At 46.3% G+C, this 23,239-nt stretch overlaps 1 protein-coding gene across 2 annotated transcripts in view; it reads right to left on the bottom strand.

Moving 5' to 3' along the window:
* FARP1 (FERM, ARH/RhoGEF and pleckstrin domain protein 1) overlaps window positions 1-23,239 on the bottom strand; it is a 262,046-nt gene that overhangs the window by 18,129 nt on the left and 220,678 nt on the right. Inside the window, exons 14-17 of one of the 2 annotated variants that reach the window (XM_069467589.1) lie at window positions 14,220-14,407; window positions 13,024-13,113; window positions 11,809-11,942; window positions 221-302 (exon numbers count right to left, since the gene is read on the bottom strand). In XM_069467589.1, coding sequence (XP_069323690.1) covers window positions 221-302; window positions 11,809-11,942; window positions 13,024-13,113; window positions 14,220-14,407 — 494 coding nt within the window. The remainder of the gene's footprint in view (window positions 1-220; window positions 303-11,808; window positions 11,943-13,023; window positions 13,114-14,219; window positions 14,408-23,239) is intronic. The other variant, XM_069467590.1, reaches the window with a different exon arrangement.

The raw sequence follows: 23,239 nt of genomic DNA, 5'->3' as shown, positions 1-23,239 counted from the left end.
AGAAACTACCAGAAGTGTTTTCCCCAAAGTTATTGGGTTTTCCTTTACGCTTCAAAATAAAATTATCCAGAAAGGCTGGAGGAACAGTTTACCCAACGGCCACCCCTGCTGCCTTGCGCTGGGTGTGGACAGTGACACCGGGGAGCACAGCGAACGCCCCGGCAGCCCCGGCGTGGTTCTCCCCAGTGAACTTGCTCCAGCCCAGTCCCAAGCAGCTCACCTTCATGCCCTGAATGTTCTTCAGCATGACGTCGCCGATTCTTTGGTAATCTCCTCTGATGTGGGCGTTTGAGCGGCCTTCCCTGCAGCAAAGGCAAGGGGTCGGAAACGCACAGCGTCAGCAGTGACAGCCTGAGCGGAAGGTGCCCGACTCTGGAAGCAAATACCAACCCATGGCTTCCTTTCCAGCCGCCTATTTGTACCCCTCCCCGGACGTCCCCCAAACTTCTCATGGGGTCACAATGTTAGCACAGGAAGGAGACTCTGAAATCACCCCACTCATCCTGCAAACAATTGCACTTACACTTCAAAAGACACAGAGCAGAACCAATTTCTGATCCTTTTCAGTGAGTCTTATTTTATATTAATTCTTTTCCATCCACACTTGGGTGATTTTAACATCATCAGATCAGCATGGAGGTCACTTCTAGTACCTGGCACATGAAACGGATCCTATCCTATAGGTGGGTACTAACCGACACTTGTATGAAAAAAAACTTAGCCCCCAAATCAAGGTTCTGCTTCCAAGAGCCTTTAGCCTGAAGCAGACCAAAAGCTGTCTGGAAAGCCCCTGGGAAGAGAAAAATATAACAGAGAAAGTGCAGGAGACCCACACCTACAGGTGCCAGTGGGGCGGATGACACAGGAGGGTAGGCTGAGTGGCCAGAGAGGGGGCCAGGCGTGGAGAAGAGGGGCTGGGGTCCTCCCAGACCTGCTGGGGGTGGGCGCCAAAGCTGAGGGCACTCTCAGCACAGTGTCTGGGTACATGTTCATATTTCCTGTGGTTACAGGAATATGTACCAAGACAATGTTGATTAATCAGGGGCTTAAACAACAGAGAGAAACATAGTAACAGTAATAGCAGTGAGTACTGAGTACTGCCCAGGTACCAGACACGAGCTGAGCACGGTGTAGGCTTTAACCCATTTAATCCCCATAGCAACCTCCTGAGGCAGGTACCATTATCACCCTCATCTCACAGCTAAGGAAACTGAGGCACAAAGAAGCTAAGTAACTGGTCTAAGGTGTGAACTCGCAGTGAGCGCAGCTAGTCCAGTTTGAGTCTACACGCCCAGCCACTGTGCCGGGGCATATCTGCTCATTTACCCACCAAGGAGAAAAGCATTTCCCAGAGACAATTAAAACACGATTTTCAACAACCAACCTGGCTAATATCTTCCAACCAGCTGTTCAGGATAGCTAGAGGCCAACTTACATTGAAGGGATGAATTAAAAAAAAAAAACAAGTAAAAGTCCGCACACCAGGCTTCCAGGCAGAAGTGAGAGGAGAGGTGCTCAGAGTGGAATGACACAGCCGCCACCCACATCAGGATGGCCCCAGGGTTTACACACACCCCACAGATAACGGCAGTTGAGAATCCTGCAGCAGTGAGGGCCTTCCCGGCTGTTGACTCAATGTCTGATTCATCAAGGATCTTCAGAGGAACAGAGGAGGGCAGGGAGGACGCACACATTTAATTAAGCAAACCCAGGAGGTGGAAAAGGCAGCGCGAGGAGAAGCGTTGTTCCTGGCCTCGTAGACCAGGCCATCCATCCACGGCGCTGTCTGTTCTACGGTTCCAACCGAGCATACAGAGTAAATCACACTATAGAAGTGCTGAGAGTGCCCAGACCTTTCAGGTAATTAAAGCTGCTCTAAAAGAAAAGGAGCGAGAGCACCCATGAGGCTCCCCAGCCCTGTCCTGGGCTCTCCGTCGCGTCTGTGTATGCCATCTCCAACCTGTTCCATTCTCTTCCGCCCGTAGACTCCTCCAGCCTTTGCTTCCTTTTAGCTGCCTTGATTTCCTCTCCTCCTCCTCTAATTCAAACATGGAGTCATCACTCCGTGCTCACCAGCTTCGGGAAGCCTTTCTCCCCACACCCTCTCCTTCCTCTTCCGGTCAGCCCTCACTGCTCCCAAGGGGTCTGTGGCCCTCAGGCATCCACCGGTGATCACCTTCCCCTTTCTGTCTTCTTCCTGTGTAACCTCTTCTCCTTGCCATGGTTTCCATTCATGATGCCAAATCTATACCCAAATTTCTTTAGCTACAGGCCCAGGTTTATTTCTCAGACCTTCCAGAGGGCTCCAAAATGAATGACCCCCACAGGGATCTCAAACTCAAGATGTTCCAAACGGGGTGGATGATCTTGTTTCCAAAACCCAATCCTCTTCCTCCATTTTCATTCTTAACGATGTAACTCTTCTATCGCAAGCTGGAAGCCTGTTACTTCACGTGTCCCTCTCCCTCTCTCCAGCTACTGGATCAAATTCTCCCCCAAATGGGATCACTGGGCATTGCTTAAGCCTTTGACTTGGACCCAGGCTCTCCTTTGGACACATTCTTCAGCCCACTGTGAAATTATTCCATCCCATCAGCTGCAGGGCTGAGGGGTCTCTGGCTTTGTTGCCAATGGTTGTTCATCAAATCTCCATCGAGCAGTCTGTGGTTTGGCCACCTCGCTGACCCTCACGTTGAGCATCTGCCCTTTCTCTTACACATGGAGCAGAAGGGGAAGTAAACTGACAGGGAGCTCAGGCTCCTGCGTTAGAAGTGGCCGCCTCATTGCACCTCCAACATCACCCAAGGCTCTTGCAGGAGCTGAGAAGTTCTCCTTCCCTCTCCTCACTGCACCCCACACCAGAACAAAGTAGATCTTCCCTTCAAAGAGAGACCCAGCTACCGAGCTAGAACGACCGGATTTTGACTAAATGCCACATGTCCATACCAGGAGGCAAGGCACAACTTATACTTGATTTGCAGGCATGTTGCTATTATCTGGAACTTAACTAACCCCAGAATTTTCATGCCCTCTGACATGCCGTCTGACAACACTCATAACAAAGGGCGTGAGTTCAGAGGATGTCACTCAGATGTTTTAACGGGGCAGTCTGGACTGGCTGGGAAAGCAAAGAAACGGGAGGACTTTTGGCTTCTGATGGTCACAGGCAACCTTCTCTCTCCCATAGGACATTTGTGTACCCAAGAGAAAATCAAGTGCTGGAAATAGGACATGGAGAGGGCGGTGGGGATGACATGGAAGCCCACCGACGTCACGTATTTCACTTCCTGTGTTCTCTTGCCAATTATTTATTAAGAGAAAAATCTACTGACGTTCAAACTCCAAACTCAAGGGGGCGTTTTTTCCTGCCCGTACTTGCTCTCTCTTCCTCTAAGCCCTCAGCATTTTTCATTTTAGAAACAGCTCTGGGTTGGTAGCATCGGTCCCCTGCGCAGCGGGGAAGACACCGATATGCCTAAATTTAAAGGTTGTCAGCTCCAGGTGGTGTGGTGAGCACAGGCTGGGGGTTACTGCATGAAGTTACTGCAAACAGTCCGGGTAAACCTGTCCCTCCCGTCCCGTCCTGTCCCCAGCTCACACAGCAAGGCCCAGCCCTGCTTGGGTCCGAACACGCAGGACGTGGTCCCAGGGACTGGGAAACCCAAACGCCCGCTGCCCCGTGCAGAAATGCCTTCGTGTTTTCACTTCCTCTACACGCTACCGCCACAGAGCTACGAATTCAAAGTGATCGTTTCATTATGAACAGCTAAAGGTCATTTTATTATCAAGAACATGAAGCAGTAATTATAAGTCTTCCACAACATCCTCCGGATGTTAACCTCACAAGAAAAGGGCCCTTGTTGGGAAGGCAGGGCCACATATTTGCTGTCTGTGTAATTACCACACAGCGACAAAGATGAAAATTCTTCTGACAGTTTCGCTTAGGAAAGCCATGTGAAAGTCTACTAAAGCAGCCGCCTAGATGCTAAATTCTGACCCGTGCAACAAGATTACTTTACTCCCCGGAGCAACTGCATGTTATCTGGTTGAAGGATTGAATACACACACACCTGTGCACACACACCACGAACTTTCAGGTCTTCCCGACCTTGTATAAAAGCTCCATTCACCCCACTGCATGCCAGGCAGTGACCGAGCAGCAGAATGTCCCACCGACAGGAAGAAAACAAGGACGTGACAATGACCGCTGCTCCGTGGGTGGGCCGCTGCCCCTACGTGTCTACAGGGTAGACTGAGAGCTCTGCCCATCGTTCCCCCAGGCAGGGCAGGAGGAGAACTCGCACTGGGGTGTCGCCCTGATCACCAAGAGATTGGGATCCAATACCCCAGAACGTTCCGTGGGAAAAGGCACTGCTGGCTGATTCATACTGAAAGAAAAACGTTTCCACTGCCCCTCAGTAAATGTACCATGGTACACATGGCCGGGAAGTTCACACTGTACCATGGCCGGCGAGAACGATCCAATCCCGAGCACAGTGTGTGGGGCAGTGTTTTCACTCTGCAGTTAAACTGTACCACTGGTTTGATCTTGGGCAACAACGAAGTAATACAGAAATCAGATCCTTTCCTTATAGAGATGTGAGAAACAGTGGACAGATACCAACCGGGGGGGAACCGAAGCTCGCTTGCCAGATAAAATGTCTGCACACATGAAGTCAGCCTGCACTTCCCTGTGTTGCAACAATCGGCTTGCACTGGCAGCCTTTCGAGAGCATGGTGCCTGCGTGTGACCGTCCCTGGCGTTCTAGAGATGAGGCGTGGTGGCGGCTGCCTCTCAGCGTGAGGGGAAGCGTGGACAGGCGTGTGCGCTCAGGCCTGGCGGGCACAGCCGCGTCACCCACGGCTGACACTCGCCTCTTCCGAGAGGAGCTGGGAAGAGAACCTGCCTCCTTCTGGTTTAAGGTAGAGCTCCCCTCCTGAGTGGTGCTGACGGCCACTGCAGGGGGCCCCCAAGGTCAGGAGGAAGGACAGTGTCGCTGCCCAACCTGCTCATGGGAGCCTGGGGACGGCGGCCGACCATGGACCTCCTTCCTCACATCGTCCCATGAAGATCCCCAATGCAAACATCGGCCAGAAAAGACATGAAGTGTTATTATAACATCCAAGTTTTCACCTCAGGAGAAAAGCCCGGCATCTGACAGACTGAGACGACGGCTGCATGCCCCTCACTGAGTCACTGAAGAAAGGTAAGAGTCTCTGCATTCACGTCCCCGTCTGTTTAAAACAAGGCCTCGTGGCCTTCGCAGGGCTGGTGGCAGTAAGGGAAGCAATAACGCAAGATGAAAACAGCCTCCAAGAAGGGGAACGTGAGAAAATGCAGGCACTGTGGGGTTGGCGTTCAGACTAAAAGTGGACCTGAGAAGGTCTCAGCTTTAAACTTGACCCCTGCAGGCCTGTAACGCTGCCAGGAGCACTGAAACACGAGTACCCGAGTCCCTACTTTCAGTTCTTTCGGGCACATACCTAGGGTGGAATTGCTGGATCGTGTGGTAATTCTATGTTTAATGTTTCGAGGAAGCCTTATGATTTTCCTTTTAATGATACCTAGTGCAAAGACTGGAAACATGGAAGAGCTGGTAGAGTGAAGACAAAAACATTTTATTCCTTTTTGTCCTGTGACAGTCCACTGGTGCTGCCATCAAGATGCTCCATGGTTTTGCGCAGTGAAACGATTTTCGGACCCATTCAGTCACCTCCACTCCACTTCAGCCACCGAGCTTCATGGCGAGACGACACTGCTCGCCTGTGAAATTCCCAGTCACAGCTGTGACGTGTTCTGTCCCTGAAGGAGCCTCCTCTCCACCCTGGAGGGACCTCCAATCCCTCAGGGACGCCCTCCTCGCATCTCTCAGCCCTGTGGCTCTTCCTCCCTCACACCAAAAACGACCTTCCCCAAAGCATCCTTCCCTCCTGGTCACCATTCTCCAATCCCCACTCCCCTCTGGACCCTCACCCTGCCCACTCATTCTTTTTCCAAATCTCTGGTGCTGACTTCTGCTTCCTTTGCTGGCTCTTGAGCTGCCACAATCTACATTGATGGCAAGAAAGTTGCCATAAATGGCGGACGGTCCAGAAGATTCTGTCCTTGGCGCTCTTTTCCTCTCCACGTTCTCGTCCTTAAAGATCTGACTCTTCTTGTGGATACCTTCCGAACTCTCGCCTCCGCGCCTGGCTTCTTCCCCAAGCTGGGATCCACATTTCTGAGTGTCTGCAGCCCTTCGCGGCGGACCCCTCGAGATCACTGTGCCCAGCGCAAGCGCATCTCCCCTCATCACACTCACGCCTCCAAGGTCCCTCCCATTCTCGTGACTGTCCTCCCGTGTGACCATGTTCAAAGCCCCAGAGGGACTCCCCTCCTTCCTTCCCTGATGTCCTGCTGAGCTCTGACCACTCAGTGACGTCTCAGTGTCCTTCTAGTCCTCTGGTACCACTTCTTACATGACCCAGGCTCAAATTTCTTCTTGAACAAGCAGCTGATCCTCCTTGAAGACCGCATGTGCCCCACGGCCACCTCTAAGAGCCTCTTTGCAGGAACACCCCCCCCCCCCCCCAGTCTCTCAGCTCCCTTGCGGCTCGGAAGCTGGGTTTTCCGCACTGCAGGATCGGCCGGGGCGCTGCGCACCCAGGAGGCCTGCAGCCCCCTCCGGGGACCCAACTGACCAGCTTTCGCGCCACGTCTGCCATCCTTGCAGGCCTGGCACCTGGGAGTCCTGACTGGCTGCCAGAGGTCGAAAGTGGCTCTCCCGGAACACATTTGAACAGCTGAGTAAACCGTTCTCGCTTTCAAAAGGAAATGCACTCTTCAAATGTTTAGAACTCACCAAACCAGTTTCCTTGTTTTTGAAGAAATGGTAACTTGGGCTTTGCCAGCTCGAAGTAGGCCTTGGGCGTCCATCCTCTTCTCAGGTGTGTTGACTTAGGAGAAGGTGACATTTGGATAGCGGCAGGTGTGTTTACCAAACCTGGGTTCAGCCTAATCATTCCAGAAAAGTTCCCGACGCTTTCTCTGCCCTGTAATTTCCCACTGTTGATGAAGTGCGTTATGACCGGGCAGGACTGCTAAGGGGAAACCATGCTGACGGCATCACTTATGTACCAGACCCCGGGGAACTTTTTGTGCACAATAAACTTTAGGTTTATTGCCATTGGCGAAGATAATTTGAAATATCATCACTGAATGAAATCTGGAGCTTAGTTAATAGTAATATGCCAACATCGCTCTCTTAGTTTTGACCAATCTGCCTCGGTGACATAAGATGTTAACTTCAGGGGAATGAGATGGATGAGGAGTGTACAGGAACTCTATTGTCTCGGCAACTTTTCTCCACATCTAAAATTATTTCACCTTTATTTATTTATTTATCTATTTTTTCAGAGATGAGGTCTTACTCCGCCACCCTGGGTGGAGTGCAGTGGTGCAATCATAGCTCACTGAAGCCTCAAACTCCTGAGCTCAAGTGATCCTCTCAGCCTCCTGCGTAGCTGGGATTATAGGTGTGTGCCATAGCACAGAGCTAATTAAAAAAATTTTTTTTTAAGAGACAGCAGTCTCACTCTGTTGTTGCCTAGGCTGGTCTTGAATGCCTGGCCTCAAGCGACCCTCCCATCTCGGCTTCCCCAGTTGCTGGAATTACAGGTAAAATTATTTCAAAATAAAAGTTTATCTAAAAAAAAAAGATCAGGCCAGTTGGGTGGCTCACACCTTTAATTCCGGTGCTTTGGGAGGCCAAGGTGGGAAGATTGCTTGAGCCTAGCAGTTCGAGACCAGTCTGGGCAACACAGGGAGAGCCAGTCTCTACAAAAAAATTAAAAAATTAGCTGGGTGTGATAGCATACACCTGGAGTCCTGGCTACTTGGGAGGCTGAGGTGGGAGGATCGCCTGAGCCCAGGAGTTCGAGGCTGCAGTGAACTGTGATCGCACCACTGCACTCCAGCCTGGGCGACAGAGCAAGACCCTGCCTCTTTAAATAAATTAATAAATTAAATGAATAAAAATTTTAAAAAAGATCAGCTTCCCCCCTTTCTTTGTGCAGCCCTTTACAAACACTGACCCATTTAGTTTGTGTAACAGCCCTAGGAGGTACACTCCAATCCACCTTTTACAGATGGGAAAAGAGGCTCAGCTAGGTCCTCGACAGTGGAACACAGACCCCAGGCGGTGGGATTCTCAAATTCGGATCTTATCCATCCCAATGGACATGAGCCAACTCGTGTTCCCAGGCCACAAATGAAAAAAAAAAAAAAAAGGAAGAAAAAAAGTGTGTATACACATACATACATATCATACACACATACAGTCTGTCAGGAACTCAGTGTGACCTCCTTTCTTAATACACCTCCCTTGGATCCACTCCACTCGTGCGCTCATGGCTCACGTGTTCTGCAGGGTAGACTGGCAGTGCCACTCCGTGCTCCCCGGACACGGCACCTGCATCTACGGGAGGCCCTGGCCCTCCCTGCCTCTGACAGCACAAGTCCCCCGTGGGCGCAGCCTGACACCCGCACACTCACCTGCCCACTCACTGATACATTCCTTCACTCGACGCTTATAGAATAAAGAGGTAAGAATTATAACCAGGCTGTGACATGCAAATTGAAGAATCACAGAATTTTAGGTTTGTCAGAGGCCCTGCAGGGTCAGTTGTTCCAGAAAAGGTCTTCATCACAGTCATGCCAAGAAGGACTTTAAAACCACAAATTTCTGGGTTTCACCCCCAAAGTTCTGATTCAAGAGGGCTGGACAGGGCCTGGCAATCTGCATTTTTCAAAGTCCCCTTCTGGCACCAGAGCCCCAGTGACCCTGATGCACTGCCAGGTTTGGGGTTTTGCTCAACAGATAAATCCCTGCTGGAAAGGAACAGCCAGCCGCTGCTGCAGAGCCCGAGGTAGAGGCGCCTCTCTGCTACGCTGCACTCAGTCTTAGGAACCCTTTTTCGGTATTCAGACAGTGCGTGCTGCTTTGGGAGTTCCCTCTTTTGCTTCAATTTTGTCCTGTGGTATGACTAAGACCACATTCACCTCTTCTTTCATAGGACCGGCACACAGATACTTAGAGCCACCGTGTTTTCTAAAGTCGTTTCTCTCCCAGGCAAATGCCCTTAGTTCCTCCAATTGTCTTATTATTATTTTTAATGGAATGCATTTCTCATCCTGGTATCTCATTCTGCATGAGCTCTGAGCCTTGAAGTCTGAAGGACCGTCCTCTTCCATGCTCTGGGCTCTTTCTAATGAGGTGGACCAGGGCAAAGGTTCTTGACCTTGGCTCTACCTTGGAATCACTGAGAAGCTTTTGAAGATACCGACTACCTCTCAGAGGTCCTGATATAACTGGTCAGGGGTTTAGCCTGGCTATTAAGATTTGTTAAAGGTTCCAGGTGATTTTAATAAGCAGGCAGTGTTGACAGCTACAGATGTACAGAGACACTGGTTTCTCTCTTTGTTAGCCTGTTGGTTCACCCTAAACTCACTGCCACTCAGCCTTTTCCCTTGGAATCCCTGCCAAGCCAGGTCTTCCTCATCGTGCTGGAAGAACTGATTAGCTGAACTTGACTGTAGCCCCCTCCACTGAAGCCTGACAATTGTCATCGAGTGGTCTGGGTCCACTGTCATAGCGTGACTGCAGGTCATGTCACTTGAGCTGCTTGTTGACTGACTGCTCTCTCTCTAGCTCTGAGTCTTTTACGTGTTTCTGGCATCTTCTGTAAAACATAGGTACAATGATGGATCTTTGGAAGACATGCTAATGAAAACCCTCTGGGAATCAAAATGACATCAGCTGCTTTCTAAGCGAGTGGACATTCTTTCACAGATAAGGGCCAGATGCTAAAGATTTATGGTCACAGAAAAATCCATGAGTATGGCATTTAGTCCTAAAATGAGACGTATCAGACAGTTCTCTGAATTTCTCTCCGGCGGGCCCTCCAGTGGGGGAGCCGCTGAGGCCTCCATGGTGCATCAGATTCCTGCAAACTCATGACATCTCCTGAGTGCGGCCTCTCCAGAGTTATTTAAATCAACTGCCACATAGACGGAAACTGCCATAGTGTCACCAGCTTGAGCTGCTCAGAGCCTACAGGAGGATTTAAGACTGTGTCACCACCTGTATGGCCAGGACACAAACGGTTACATGGGTTCTCCAGAGTTGGAAGGTCTTTGACCCGGTGACAGTGAAGAGAACAGGGACGAGGCAGCACGCGGGATGTGATCGAAAGGTTTCAGGTCAAGTTTGGAAAATTAAAGTTAGATTTCGTAAAATTTTTATTTTTAATTTTGAAAAGTGGTATTTCTCTTATACTCACGATACCAAGACGCTTGCCAGCTAACGTGGCATTTTCAATTATTTCCTGCATCCAGGGAGGCTGACTTTGTACTTTCAGTTTCTCTATTCTGGCTGCGCTCTCCCCGCTGGGGCCTCTTAGGAAAGCCCGCCACCTCTTTCTCTCAAGGGAAGGCAAATTGCACATGAATTACCCTCCAGGTATAAAAAACGTACAAAGCTAGACACCACTTAGCCGGACCAGAGAGCTCACGCTGGCCCCGGCACACCGGCCTCACGAGGCAGGGCAGCAGCTCCGCTCAGCTGCTAAACTGAAACGCGAATGCCACAGTCTGGGATCACCTTAGGCGGCGGTCCCCAGCCTTTTTTGGCACCAGGGACTGGTTTCATGGAAGACAATGTTTCCACGGACTTGGCGGGGGTAGGGAGGCAATATCATGGGTTGGGGGAGATGCAGAACTCAGGCAGTGTGATATGAGGCCCGTTTCCTAACAGGCCACGGACCGGGGGTTGGAACCACAGACCTAAGGTATGACAACCTCATATAGGACTCCTCTCCTTTGAGCCCTACAGTCACTAGATGCCTGAGACTGCTTTACACCAAATTCTCAGCTGAGGTGAGGATCCAGCAGACAGTGGGTTCTATTTCTGCCAATAACACACTAGAAGCCTTTTGCTGTTTTTCTCCTGGCATTTTTCACATGCATGTTTCAAATGCATCTGTCTGCACATAATTGTCTCTAAAAAACCCCATAAGAGTTTTTTGTGGAAGGTACTATTTTAGGTAAGGGTATATCAGATTTTACATTCTACAACATACAAAGTTTTTTCAGGTTTTTTGTACCTCCTCCTTTTTCTCCCAGATAGATGTTTTATTTGGTATTTAATGGATAGACTTAACATTATTTTTAACCTGTCTGCCACTGATAGACATTTAGGTCATTTGTCTTTTAATTCTGAATTCTGCATCAGATATGCATTTGTTCGGATGGAATTTCACACATTAAAATAGAACCTTGTGATAAAGCAAGGTAAAAGTGTGTGTGCATGTGTGATGCATGTGTGTTATTAGGGTTTCAAATTTTTCAAAGCACCTCTTAAACACTGTGAAATATAATACATAAAACTGCACAAGACATGTGTACTTCACAAATGACTACAAAGCCAGCCTCAGTAAATTACTGCCAACACCCCCTGAAGCCTTCACGTGCCTCTGCTCATTACAAGCCCCACCACCCCTCCAAAGGTAACTACTATCTTTATTTTGTTATAATCACATAGTTATTGTCAGGGAAAAAAATGCATTTTGTACAACTGTAAACCAAAGGAAAAAAATTGAAAATGAGATCTAAACACATGTACAATTTAACTGAAAATCACTTTAAGGTTGGCTTGTCTTAAGCCCGTTTCTTTCATCTTTGTTCCTGCCTGCTGTTTTTAGGGACAACATAAAAATACTAAGAGAGAGAAAGAGAGAGAAAGAAAAACTATTAAATATAATTGTACTTACCACAGGGCAAGTCGTTGCTCAATTTCCTTGAGAAAATTGGTATGAAATTTGTGCAAAGGTTCAAAATTTGGGAATATGAGACTTTTCAGTGTTTCTGGCATGGCGTCCTCTTTGCTCACTGCGCTCTGAAACCACTGGGAACAAAAGAGGGCACACTGAGAGGTATCAAGAGTAATGACAAATGTCTGCAATATTTTAGAAGGGACGCGGCGGCCACATGTGATTGACGGGAGGACCAAGGGCTTTGCTGCTGGGTTCTCACCGTTTCAGGAACACAGGGGTGTCCAGGCCTTACTGCCTGCCCTAGCTTTTGTTTAAATGGCGGGAGAAGCACCCATTTCTCTATGATTGCCTTCTGAGATTTGTTACCCAATGACTGTGTAAGCCAGGATAAATCTATTAAATGGGGAACTACTAGAACGAAAACCTCCATTCTGGCCAAACTCACTGGATAACCACTAATATATGCCAACTGAATACCCCCTGCTTCATTCCTTTAATAACTTCCATCTCTGTTCTTCTGTTAAAATGCTGAGCATGAAGGTGGCCAAACCAGGAGGATAAAGCAGCCACCGTCGAACAGTCACTCCTGTCCACGAGCTGGGTTGGGATTGGGGTCCACCCTGCTTTCTCAGCACCTGCCCAGGGCCAAACATAAAACACATCCCAGAAGGAACAGAAACTCAGTGATTCCAATTTCCCTCCCAATTGGCTAATTCTTTCCCAGAGTCCCGGGGTCAGAAGGACATCTGCAATGCTCTAAAGTTGCTTCCAAGACTGAACAGGACTGATGAGAATAATCAAAGGCATTCTTCTGGCAGACTGTGATGACATGACTCAATTTATTACTAAAGATAAAATAAGGCCCCTGTTCACCTCTGGGGTCTTCCCTCAAACAAAAATAAGTAGTTACATCTGACAATGGGCAAATATTCTAGATAGGTGCATGCAGACAGTAAAATGTTTAATTTTAATTTTCTCCACTTTGGGAACTTACTTCCTTTGAAATTAAAATCACAGTCACAAAATTTTTGTATAGTATATTCCAAATTTAAAATATTATTGGCATTTAATTTCTTTACCCCAGGACCAAAAGCCTTTCAATTGAAATCAGAGAAACCCAACATTTAATTGGCTCCAGCTTCTCTTGTAAAGCTGAGCATTAGTTGAGATAAATTATGTAATTTAATGCTTTAGGGGAAACAGTGCACATACCGAAGTGATGACTTCAAGATCTTTCAGATACGTTCGCTCCGTGGTGGATACTTCTTTCGCAATGAAATATGCTTTGTCAGTTGGGAATCTCTGTAAAATCCATTAAAAAAACCAAGACACAATAACCATTTTAGTATAAGTCTCTAAGAATGCCCTGATTAAAGTGATATGTTACTAACTGGAGATCTTTTTTTAGCTGGCATCAGGCTAAATAAACTCTTATTTATTCTTTCTGTGTTAGAGAAACTTGAATAAAAGAATGGATTTATGGATTTCCAGGATGAGAATACAGTCTAGAAAGGTTTCCGCCCAAGTAAATGTCACCATCAGCACGAGGAATCAAATTAGGAAAATGCTAGAGGGATGCAGTCTGCAAGGAAACACACAAAAGATACTCTATCGCGTCCTTTGTCCTAGTGCCTTGGACTGGCAGTGCTGGTGTTTGTGAAATGAAAGTTACTTTGCAGGAACACAAGTGGCTGGATCTAAAGGGACATGGGCAAGATCAGCTGGTGACACCATCATGCCTCAGTTCCCTGGAGCCTGTCAGTTAGGCGGGCAGCCGGCACCACAGCAGAGCGGGCTGGCCATCGGGTTTGCTTTCTCTTGCAACAGTAAGGATGAGGAAGTCCCTGTTGCCCGCCTTCTTGCTCACTTCCCTAGGAGTCCACCTGGTTCCACCGCTGGGTACAATACACAACAGAACTGAAAGGCCTGTACACCCGTTATTTACAGTGGCCAAAAGGTGGGAACAACATAGCTGTCCACTGACAGATGCATGGATGACACAAGGTGGTCTATACACGCAATGGAGTGTCACTCAGCCTTGAAAAGGAATTCAGCTCTGACCCAAGCTAGAGCATGGTTGAACCTTGAGGATGCTACGCTAAGGAGAACGAGCCGGTCCCAAGTGGACAAACACCGCATGATCCCGCTTGTCTGAGGTACTGAGAGTAGGCAATTCATAAGCCAGGTGAGGGGAGGGACGGGGCGTTAGTGTTTAATGGGTGCAGAATTTCTGTTTGGAGACAGGTGGTGGGGACGGTGGCACAACAATGTGGATGTGCTTCGTGCCACTGAACTATATGCACACTTGAAAATAGTTAAAAGGTACATTTTATGTTGTATTTTACTACAACGTAAAAACTCTCGCACACAGGCCCACACGTACGCCCAGGCACGGCCCCCGCCAGCACCTTTCTCCGGCCGTCGTCCTCGTCGTCCGTCCGCGGGCAGGCCTGGTCGTTGAGCAGCGGGCTGATCAGGGGAGAGGCCTGCTTGGTGTCGGGGCTCAGGTTGGGAGACAAGGTCACGTTGGCGGGGGCAGCTCCTCCCTGCGAGTTGACGGACAGCTCTGAAAGGTGAGGGCTACCAGTCAGGGAGCCTGTTTGGGGATGAGAAGTTTTAAAGAAAGGAAAAAAATCATTTTTTTCTGGGATCTGATTTCTATTCACTACTTTCACCTTTTCAAACCTTTAGAACCTTGACTACCCTCTGGCAAATTTAGTACAACTCATTATTTTCTAGTATTTTTTTCCCCCAAGTTGCAGCTGCCTTCATATTAAAGACACCAAAGTATGAATAATTCAACGGAGCCTGGGTTACATAACTAAGGATAAGATGGAGAACTCTGCTTAGATAATTAGAATAGCTTAAAAGCATAGTGGATCCCAAAATAGTATTTTCATCTCCCAACTATTGCCTTTGCTTCTAAGAATTACTCAGGAAAGACACAGTATCTATGTCACAACGAGACAGGGAGGAATGACTAGAAAATAGTACTATACTAATAGGCATCTAAGCGACTGGTACACCTAGGACACACTACGTCTCGTCACAGTGGGTCACAGCTAACAGAAAGGTCAAGCAACTACCTCCCATTCTACGAAGGACAGAAGTAAGCTTGTTATACCTGGTGATGTCATTCCATGTCTTTCACTGTTTGGGACAGAAACACTAGCATCACATAACAGGCAAAGGTGATCACTCAAAAATGCAAAGCCAGAGGTCATTACATTATCACAATTCCCCTTTATGAGTCAAAAAACGACAGGTAACTTAATTAGTCCTTGAAAATGGATACTATATTAAATAACACGAAACTGTATATATTACCTATTACGAGTCAACCAAGGGGGATGATGTGTCCAAGATACTTTAATCATTTTACAAATGTCTATACCTCAACCCACTGAGGCTGCATGGGATGTTTCAAAACATATGAATATTTCTAACTGAAGTGTTTGTATCTAACACTTATGTTTACGATCCTAATGCAGATTTGCTAGAGCTAGTACGAGGTAAGCAAAGTTAGAGTAACCTGCAGTGCCATCTGATACCACCACAAGGAAAGACAAGACAGTGCTTCCCCATTTTCCAGTGTATAGTTTTGGGGTCACTGCTACTCGGCACCCTGGTAAGGAGTGCCAAGGGCAAGGTGAGGTGCAGGTTTTCGGGAGTACCCCATTTTCTTGGCATCTACTCTCCCCCTCTGGAGCCATTCACATGCATTTTGAAATTATAAGATGCAACAGCTTAGAGTGGAGCTGGAGAAGTGGGGGCAGTGACTTTGACCCCTGTGTGGACAAATCATGGAGAAACCACCACCAGCCCCGACCCTGGTCCCGGGTTGACCAATTAGCTGTGTCACCAACACAGGGTGGGGAAAAGCCACCACACCCGGAGATCAACAAGAAGCAGATGTCCTGCCCACTGACTACTGGTCAGTAGAATGACCATGGAATAACAAGATTAGAAAATGTGAGGAAAAGGCAGATAAGTTTAAATTTTAAAAATTCCTCCACTTTTATTAAACCCTCAGATGTTTTTCATACACCTCACTAAAATCAAAGTCCTGTGTCAGATAAAGACCCCATCACCCCACACACCACCAGACCCAGAAAACCCCGGAGAAAAAGGCCAGAAATTGCTTCACAAATGTCAATTTTATTGACACTAGTGCACAACTGAATACAATAATTGCAAAAGAGTTGGAACTTGTCAAATAGAAATAGTGACAACAAATTAGAACTGCAATTGTTTCAAAGTGCTACACTATTCTCTTTAAAAAAGAAATCACAAAAAGTCAAAGTTTATCACTACATATAGGAATTAGGAAAGAGAAATTCTGGCAGTCTGTCTAGAGATCAAAACATTTCATGCATTTGTGAGTTGCTGTTTGAGAGTCACTTTTTACTTGTCCACCGTAATCTGGCAAAATCCGGGGCTTACCTTCGGCTCTCACGCTGTGCGCGAGAGATCGCGGGAGGCGGTTATACATGAGAGCCTGCTGGGCCTTGACCTTGCAGGGACGTGGAACAGAAAAAGCGTTCTTCACCTCAGCATTGAAAGAGTTGGAGCAGAGAATAGAAAGGAGCTAGAAGGCGAGTTGGGGGGGAAGGGCTGGATGCGAGGAAGGAGTAACTATCAGGACCTGGTGGCATCCCTCAACAGACAGGAGATGAAGTGCCACGCGGCAAGGGAGAAACAAGGGTGCACACGCTCAAATACAGCCGCTTCCACCCTCGCAAGGCCAAAAGCTACTGCCCTTACTGCACCCCCTGGGAGCACTCATATTTAGGAGACTGAGCAGGCTGAAAGGAGGAGGGAACAGACTGTGGTTCCTGGAGAGGTGCCGCCCTGCCAAGAAGCCATGGCAGTTCAGAGAGAGTCATTTAGATTTGGAAGAATCCTGTTTGACCACATCGGAGACAGGATGTATGACACACAAGGCTGAACGGGAACGTCACAGTCCCCCATGAGCCCAGGGAAAGCTGGGGACAGTGGAGCATCAGCCCATGGGATGTTGGGGGGCAGCCTCCTACACGTCAATCCCGCAGCTTCAAGATGAATCGATTACCCACCTCACACCTGCAATACTCGGGCTCGGGGGAATACCAAGTCAGGGTGGTCACTTTCCTTTTCCCAAGAGGCTACTCTAGCTGGCATTGTGTACATTCCCAGGGCCTAAGAAAGGGCGATGAGTGTACTTAAACAGTAAGACCAATCAATCAATAAATATCAAACAGTCTGGTCTAGAACTCTATCTGCAATTCTAAGGAAGGGAAAGGTCTGAAACTTGGAAGTTCAATTTTGCTAACTTGAGTTGCATCCCTGGAGAAGGGGCCCTCTTCTCTCTTTGCAAGTGAAACTACTCAAGGCTTTGAAAATGTATAGGGGACACGGTCCAAACAAAAATACGTAGAGCTCATTTACTATTCAGCAATTAAGGAAATATGTCGACAAGGGCAATTAGAATTTGGCAGCTTGACGAGTAATTAAAATTCTCTTTTGACTCTGAGCCAGAGTTATGTGGCAACAGTCTGTACAAGCTGGTGTCCACACCAGCCGGTATGAAAAGCCGTGTCTACAGAAAGCCAAAGTCCAAGGTCACGGAGCGATTAGAACTACATAGAAGCGATTTTCACTGAAGTAGTCCATTTTACAAAGGAGTCAACAAACATGGTTCTGTCATTAGATAAAATGAGCCCAATTTGATTTATACAGCTTTATAAAGCTGTTCACATCTTGCTGTCTGTCACCTGCTTTGAAGGCACAGCCCCAGGCAATGAATGGGGAGAGGAAATTGTGACTGACATTCATTGCTACTCAATGGCATTGTTAATGCCATGGTATTTCTATCACTTTTTCCTCTATGACAAATTAACACACAGTAATTTCTTTCATCAGAGAGCTCTAGGTAAATAATTTTGGGGGACCTCATGGGGAAGCACCTGATATTAAGGCAATAGATAGAAAATAGTTTAAAGAGATTAGAAAAAGATTGGTCATAGTCTTAAAGTCTGGAAGCTTCTGATGTTTTAAAAATTATTTCCTGTTTCCAAAAATTGCCCTGCCTTTTTTAAGGCATTCATTTACATTTCAGTTTAATAACTCTCAAATCCTTCACCTCTTCCCAAACGATTTCATGACAGCCCCACCCCTGTCACCATTAATCCATATGAAGAGGTTTATGTCATCCCCGTGGACTGGAAATGCCCCTATCAATACTGCTCTCAAGGGAGGTATTTCTAGTAATTGCTTTTTAAAATCCTTTTAAATGTACACATTCTCGTGGCACAAACAATTATGGAACTTCACATTAGCACTGCTATATTTATGGATTTCAATTTATCACCCAGCTCAGAAACTGTCTGAGCTGTTCTACCGTTTTAATTTAAACTACATTCATCATTCTTCTTTCCCGGCTGCCCCATCCGCTCTGGCAGAGGGACTGAAACACACCCGGAGGAGCCTTTGTTATCAGCGACACAGTCTGTGTCTTTCTTCCCCCTTTGGGATTGGGCACAAGCTGCCTCTTACTCATCTGCCTCCTCGGCTGGTGTTAAAACCTTAAAACACAAGCTCACTCAATTCTGGAAAAGGAAAGATGTTTCCATTCTATCTTTCAAGTAATAAAAATGGCACTTCCAATACTGCATTTGACCTATGCTGTTTTTTAAATCGGTCAGTATGCTGGTCTCCTTTTTTAACTAGACAGGTATTATGAGACTATTGATGGAAATGAGAATATTGATTGCTTCCTCAATTTCTCTTTTTGAAATTTTGAAAAGTATAATCATAAAAAAGTATCTAAGCATTTTCTTCAACGTTGCCCCCAATAAAATTATTTTGCAAGCTTCTAAATGCCACTTATCTACCATGATTTATATCTCCTGTTACTTGGTTCTAAAATATAGGAAATTTTATCTCTATGTCCCCAGAACATGCTCCAAAGACACAAGCAGGAAATATGTTAGAGATATAGGTGTTCATCTGTTTTTTTTTTTTTTTTAAAGGCTCTATTTAAATCCATAATGTCTAAAAGAATACAATGAAATCTCTGAAGAGATCATCTGCATTTGAAAGCCAGTTATCAAAAACGAGCAGCGTTGTGCTGAATGAGAGGCAGCCTCCTGAGGAGGCAGGGCTCCCTACAGTCTGATGTCTAAGCTAGGTCCCCCGCCCAGTGCACGCAGTGTAAAAAGCCGGCAGTATTTTGTTGAAATTACAAGCTTCCACAAGAAAAAGCAGGTTATAGGATTACCAATATTAGCGGTGCTGTCCTCTTCTTAAATACCTTAGGTGGTTGAGGGTAATGTATATGTGCTTCTTACACCCAGTTCCTTTAAGAAAAGTTTTACAAGCAGCTAAGCATTGACTTCCCAGTTCATTATCAAGCAATTCGGAAAAGCAACAGTGATGCAACTAGCAGAAAAATAAAGAGAGAAATGCACTAATGGGAGGATGGTGGTGAATGCACTAGCGTGTTCTTACTCATGGGGAAGAGACCAAGGAGAATGCGCCTCTGTTTGACCATGGTGGTGACAGTGGTGACGTTGGTGACGGTGGTGCGGGTGGCAGCAGTGTTTGGGTTGGGGAACATGGTGCTTCGTACCAATGAAAAATACCATCTTGCACTCAGGCCAAAGCTTCCGCCATCAGTGGGAAAGAACAGTTACAATTGACAGTTTTTACAGCAAGATACCTGTTAGGACAAGTAAAAGCCTCTTCAGTTTGGATTAACAAGAGAGATTAATACCGTGCATACACTGTGACATGAGCTTGGCCTTCCATGCTTAAAAGAACCACCAAGCTCATTGTTAGTGGAGAAGCCAGCAATCTTCCCAGTGGTGTAAATCCATGCTTTATTGAGGTACTGCACTCCTCCGCAGTGGAGAGATGAAATCAGACAGCATCTGTGAGAGCCGGCATTGTGGGTGCCCATCAAAACGAAAACCAGCTCATCAGCCGTGAGAAGCCAATTAAGTGAGGCCCCCCTCTGCATTCCCACCTACTGCTGCCCCTCCCAGCAAAACACACACACAGCTGCATTCTCTTCTGGATGTGCTCTATGTAAAGGTTGTGATCCCCGTTTAAATAGATGCTCCCATTCAAAATATGACAGCAAATCCCTGGGCCGGCTGTCTGGGCTCCCCTACGCAAGCCACCAGCACAGATGCGCTCTGTTTCAGTGAGACCTCTCCCCCAGCTACAGTGATCCTGGTCGCTTCCGAGGGTCCCCCCGCCCCCGTGCGCTGCTCAAAGTATGAAATCAGAAAAGCAAAGTCATCTATTCATTTTCTCTTTTCCCACCTTAGTGAGAGATGCCACCACCCAGGACAACCACCTGGGATGCTTCCAAGCGAAAGCGTTAACAGGATCACTGGATTCTAGAGGAGACAGGTATTCCAAGTACAAATTGGTATTCAGCAGTGTTAACAAAAAAAAAAAAAAAGACATCAGACAGTGCTCCAACAATGCAGGGAACAGAAGATACACCATGCTTTGAGGATAAAGACAGAATGTTGAAAACAAAGCTTTTTTTTCTAGATAGGTACATGCTGACAAAACACTGCATACAATGGAACAACAGAAAAATGTTTTCTCCAATTCATTAAACAAATGACAAAAATGAGAATGAAGTCCCCAGCCTTTTCTATTTTAAAATTAATTCCGTGTATTAGAAATTGTTTAATAAAACATTATCTATAGTATTAAATATACACACAGAGAGAACAGAAGGGAATTGGATTAATAATACAGGCCAAGCTTGTGAGATTTGGTTAGTTAGGGTTTCATGACAACTTTCCAAGGCAGAAAGGGGGCAAGAGTGAGGGACCGAATCCATCAGCCATTCCAGGTGCCTGGCAGAGGGCAGCCAGCGTGCGTGGAACCAAGCAAGACCTGTCGCTGGTCTTTCTATAAATCACTGCAGGCAGAGTGATAAAGGCTTTACTTCTGACAAGGGAACTTCGAGGCCCAGGGAAAAGGAGTCATTAGCTTGGTTTCGTGAGCCAGGAAAGGCTATCTGTGGGTAGTAACAGACCGGTCACCACACCACTGCGGGCTCCTAAGTGGCCCTTCTACTGTTTCACACTTTAGATCCAGCTGACAACCCAGATGCTTAATAAAGTAGACTCACTACTTCCAAATTCCCAGGACCACCACCAGCTGGCACCTCCTACTCCAAAGCAGAGCTCGTCACTGTATGGTGCTTTTTACCACAGCCCCCACCCCCACCCAGGGTCCTCGCTCCCTCCTTAGTGCCCCTGGTTGGTGTGCTTTTGCATTTTGTGGTTTTTTCTAACTATTCCTCAATATTCTGAAATCACCACGCCTGGCCCTGGCAGCAACCGCCAATCTTCTGCAGCAAGATTTCCCACAACCGCACTAGCAGCCCCGACCTCGCAGAGTGCACCCTTTGGACTGGCTCGCAATGGCTCCCGTAGATCAGATATCCTGTGTCAGCAGTTGATTTTTAATCCTCCCTACTTTCAAGCAGAAAGCCACCCCAAAACACATCAGAGTAACTTGATCTAGGCTCACAGGAAGAAGCAAATGAGCTGCCTCTCCTTCAAGTTATAATCAAATGTCAGAGGCCAAGAGGATGCTGAAGGCTCCGTTTCCAGGCGACACTGTGCTGTCTGCACCACGAGGCCAAGCCATGCTGAAATCACCCTCGGCAAATCGGAGTCTATTCAATTGTGGAAGCTTTCAGGAAAAGATTTTCTAATTCTTTCCTAGCTTCCACAAGGATGTTTAATTACTTTTACTATTAATAGAAAAAAAAAGTTCCTTGTGCTAGAGGTTCTGTCTGTGGAGTTTTTTTTTTCTTTGGAGTGATGTGCTGTTTATTTTTATGAAGCAAGATCTTTCTTCAAAACAAGAATCTACCACCCTCCCAAACACACACATGGCATACAAGTCAGCATTTACAACCTCTGCTCACAGGGGAACTGCTCAGACCTCTCTCCAGGTTACTCAAGGAAACAAGCAGCCCTTTTAAAGTATGTACCCAAACAGGTGGCAACCAGGCCACTTTTGATCTTTGATGTCTACAACTCCAGGCCAAATCATCATGAAATTTTTTTTTTTTTTTTTTTGCTTTTTGTTGTATTTTTTAATAAAAAGAAAATTGCTATGTTAAGCAGCATGCTAATTTGGGTCTAAAAGTCATGGCTTCACTTTAAATCCCAGCAACTGGTGTTAGAGGTATGCACATATATTCACTAGAGACCCCGTTTCCCTGTATTAAGTTTCACTCAATTAAGCAGAAACAGATGGAATTAAACTAACAAAGAAAAAAAAAAGCACCAGTAAATTCTTTAATGTCACCAGAGTAAATTTCTTTAATCGCTTACTGCTTATAGAGGTTCATTCAAGAGTACCTTTTCCTGCCATATGTTCTTAAGGGTTTGGCTACCAGGGCTCCATATGCAACTCTGCAGAGAGCCACCCGCCATGGATTATTTTGAGATGTTCACCTCCTTAAGGTTCAAAGACACTTGTTCTGTTATAGGGATTGCCTACAAAGACTCTTTGCAGTTTGATTTGTGAAATTTAGCAGCAATAGAATAGACTCATACCATGAAATTCGATGAAGGCCAGCCATGGAGGGACTAAGCTCATGACCACCAGAGGAGAAATGTTTATAGAGCAAAGAGCTTTTCCGGGGAATATAACTCTATGAGTTCTTAAGATTCTGGCTTATTAGAATAAGGTCCCAGGCAAAGAGAAGAGATCAACATAGAAGCAAATAAATTCAAAATAAACCTGATGGTTAAGAAAGCTCCAGATTTCTTAATTTAAGGCTATGTTTACCTGTAACCCAATCACTCACTACAGTTCCACCAAACCCATTCTGTATTGAAATATGGAATAATGGTTTAAGTGGAAAAGTTGATTAGAAGCATATGAATACTGATTATTGATATGAAAAAGGGGATCTGTATGCACATTGACAACAATTTTAACAACATTTAAAATTCAAATTTTTTCCTTTAGAAATTGCTTGATAACATAAATCAGAATGATTCCCGGGCTAATCTCTAAAAGTTGTGTTTCTGACATGCATGCAGCACAGACTGGATTTTGTACACTCAGTGGAAATTTCGAGAAGCTCATGCTACAGTTTTGCAGGCCTGGCTTTTTCAGTATTGCATGGTTTGAATCTTCAAAGAAGTTCTTGAGAATAAAATGAGGGTAATTCACATTTTAAGTGCAGGCCACGCAGCACGATTTGGTGAGATAAATCTGTGAGAAATTTCCAAACATGAATCACACATGCAGGAAAGAACCTGGCCCACAGACTTCCTCTAATTAAATGCCTGTCTAATAAAATCTCGTCAATGGCATACAGATGACTGTTAAAGGAGCTGAAGCAATTCATTTCAAGTTCTGGAACTCATTAAATGCATTTCTTCATGCTAAAAGA

This window comes from Eulemur rufifrons, chromosome 4, assembly GCF_041146395.1.
Source record: "Eulemur rufifrons isolate Redbay chromosome 4, OSU_ERuf_1, whole genome shotgun sequence".
NCBI classification, from domain to species: Eukaryota; Metazoa; Chordata; class Mammalia; order Primates; family Lemuridae; genus Eulemur; species Eulemur rufifrons.
Note: the sequence above shows the minus strand (reverse complement) of the source record. Positions and strands in the feature narration are given on the sequence as shown.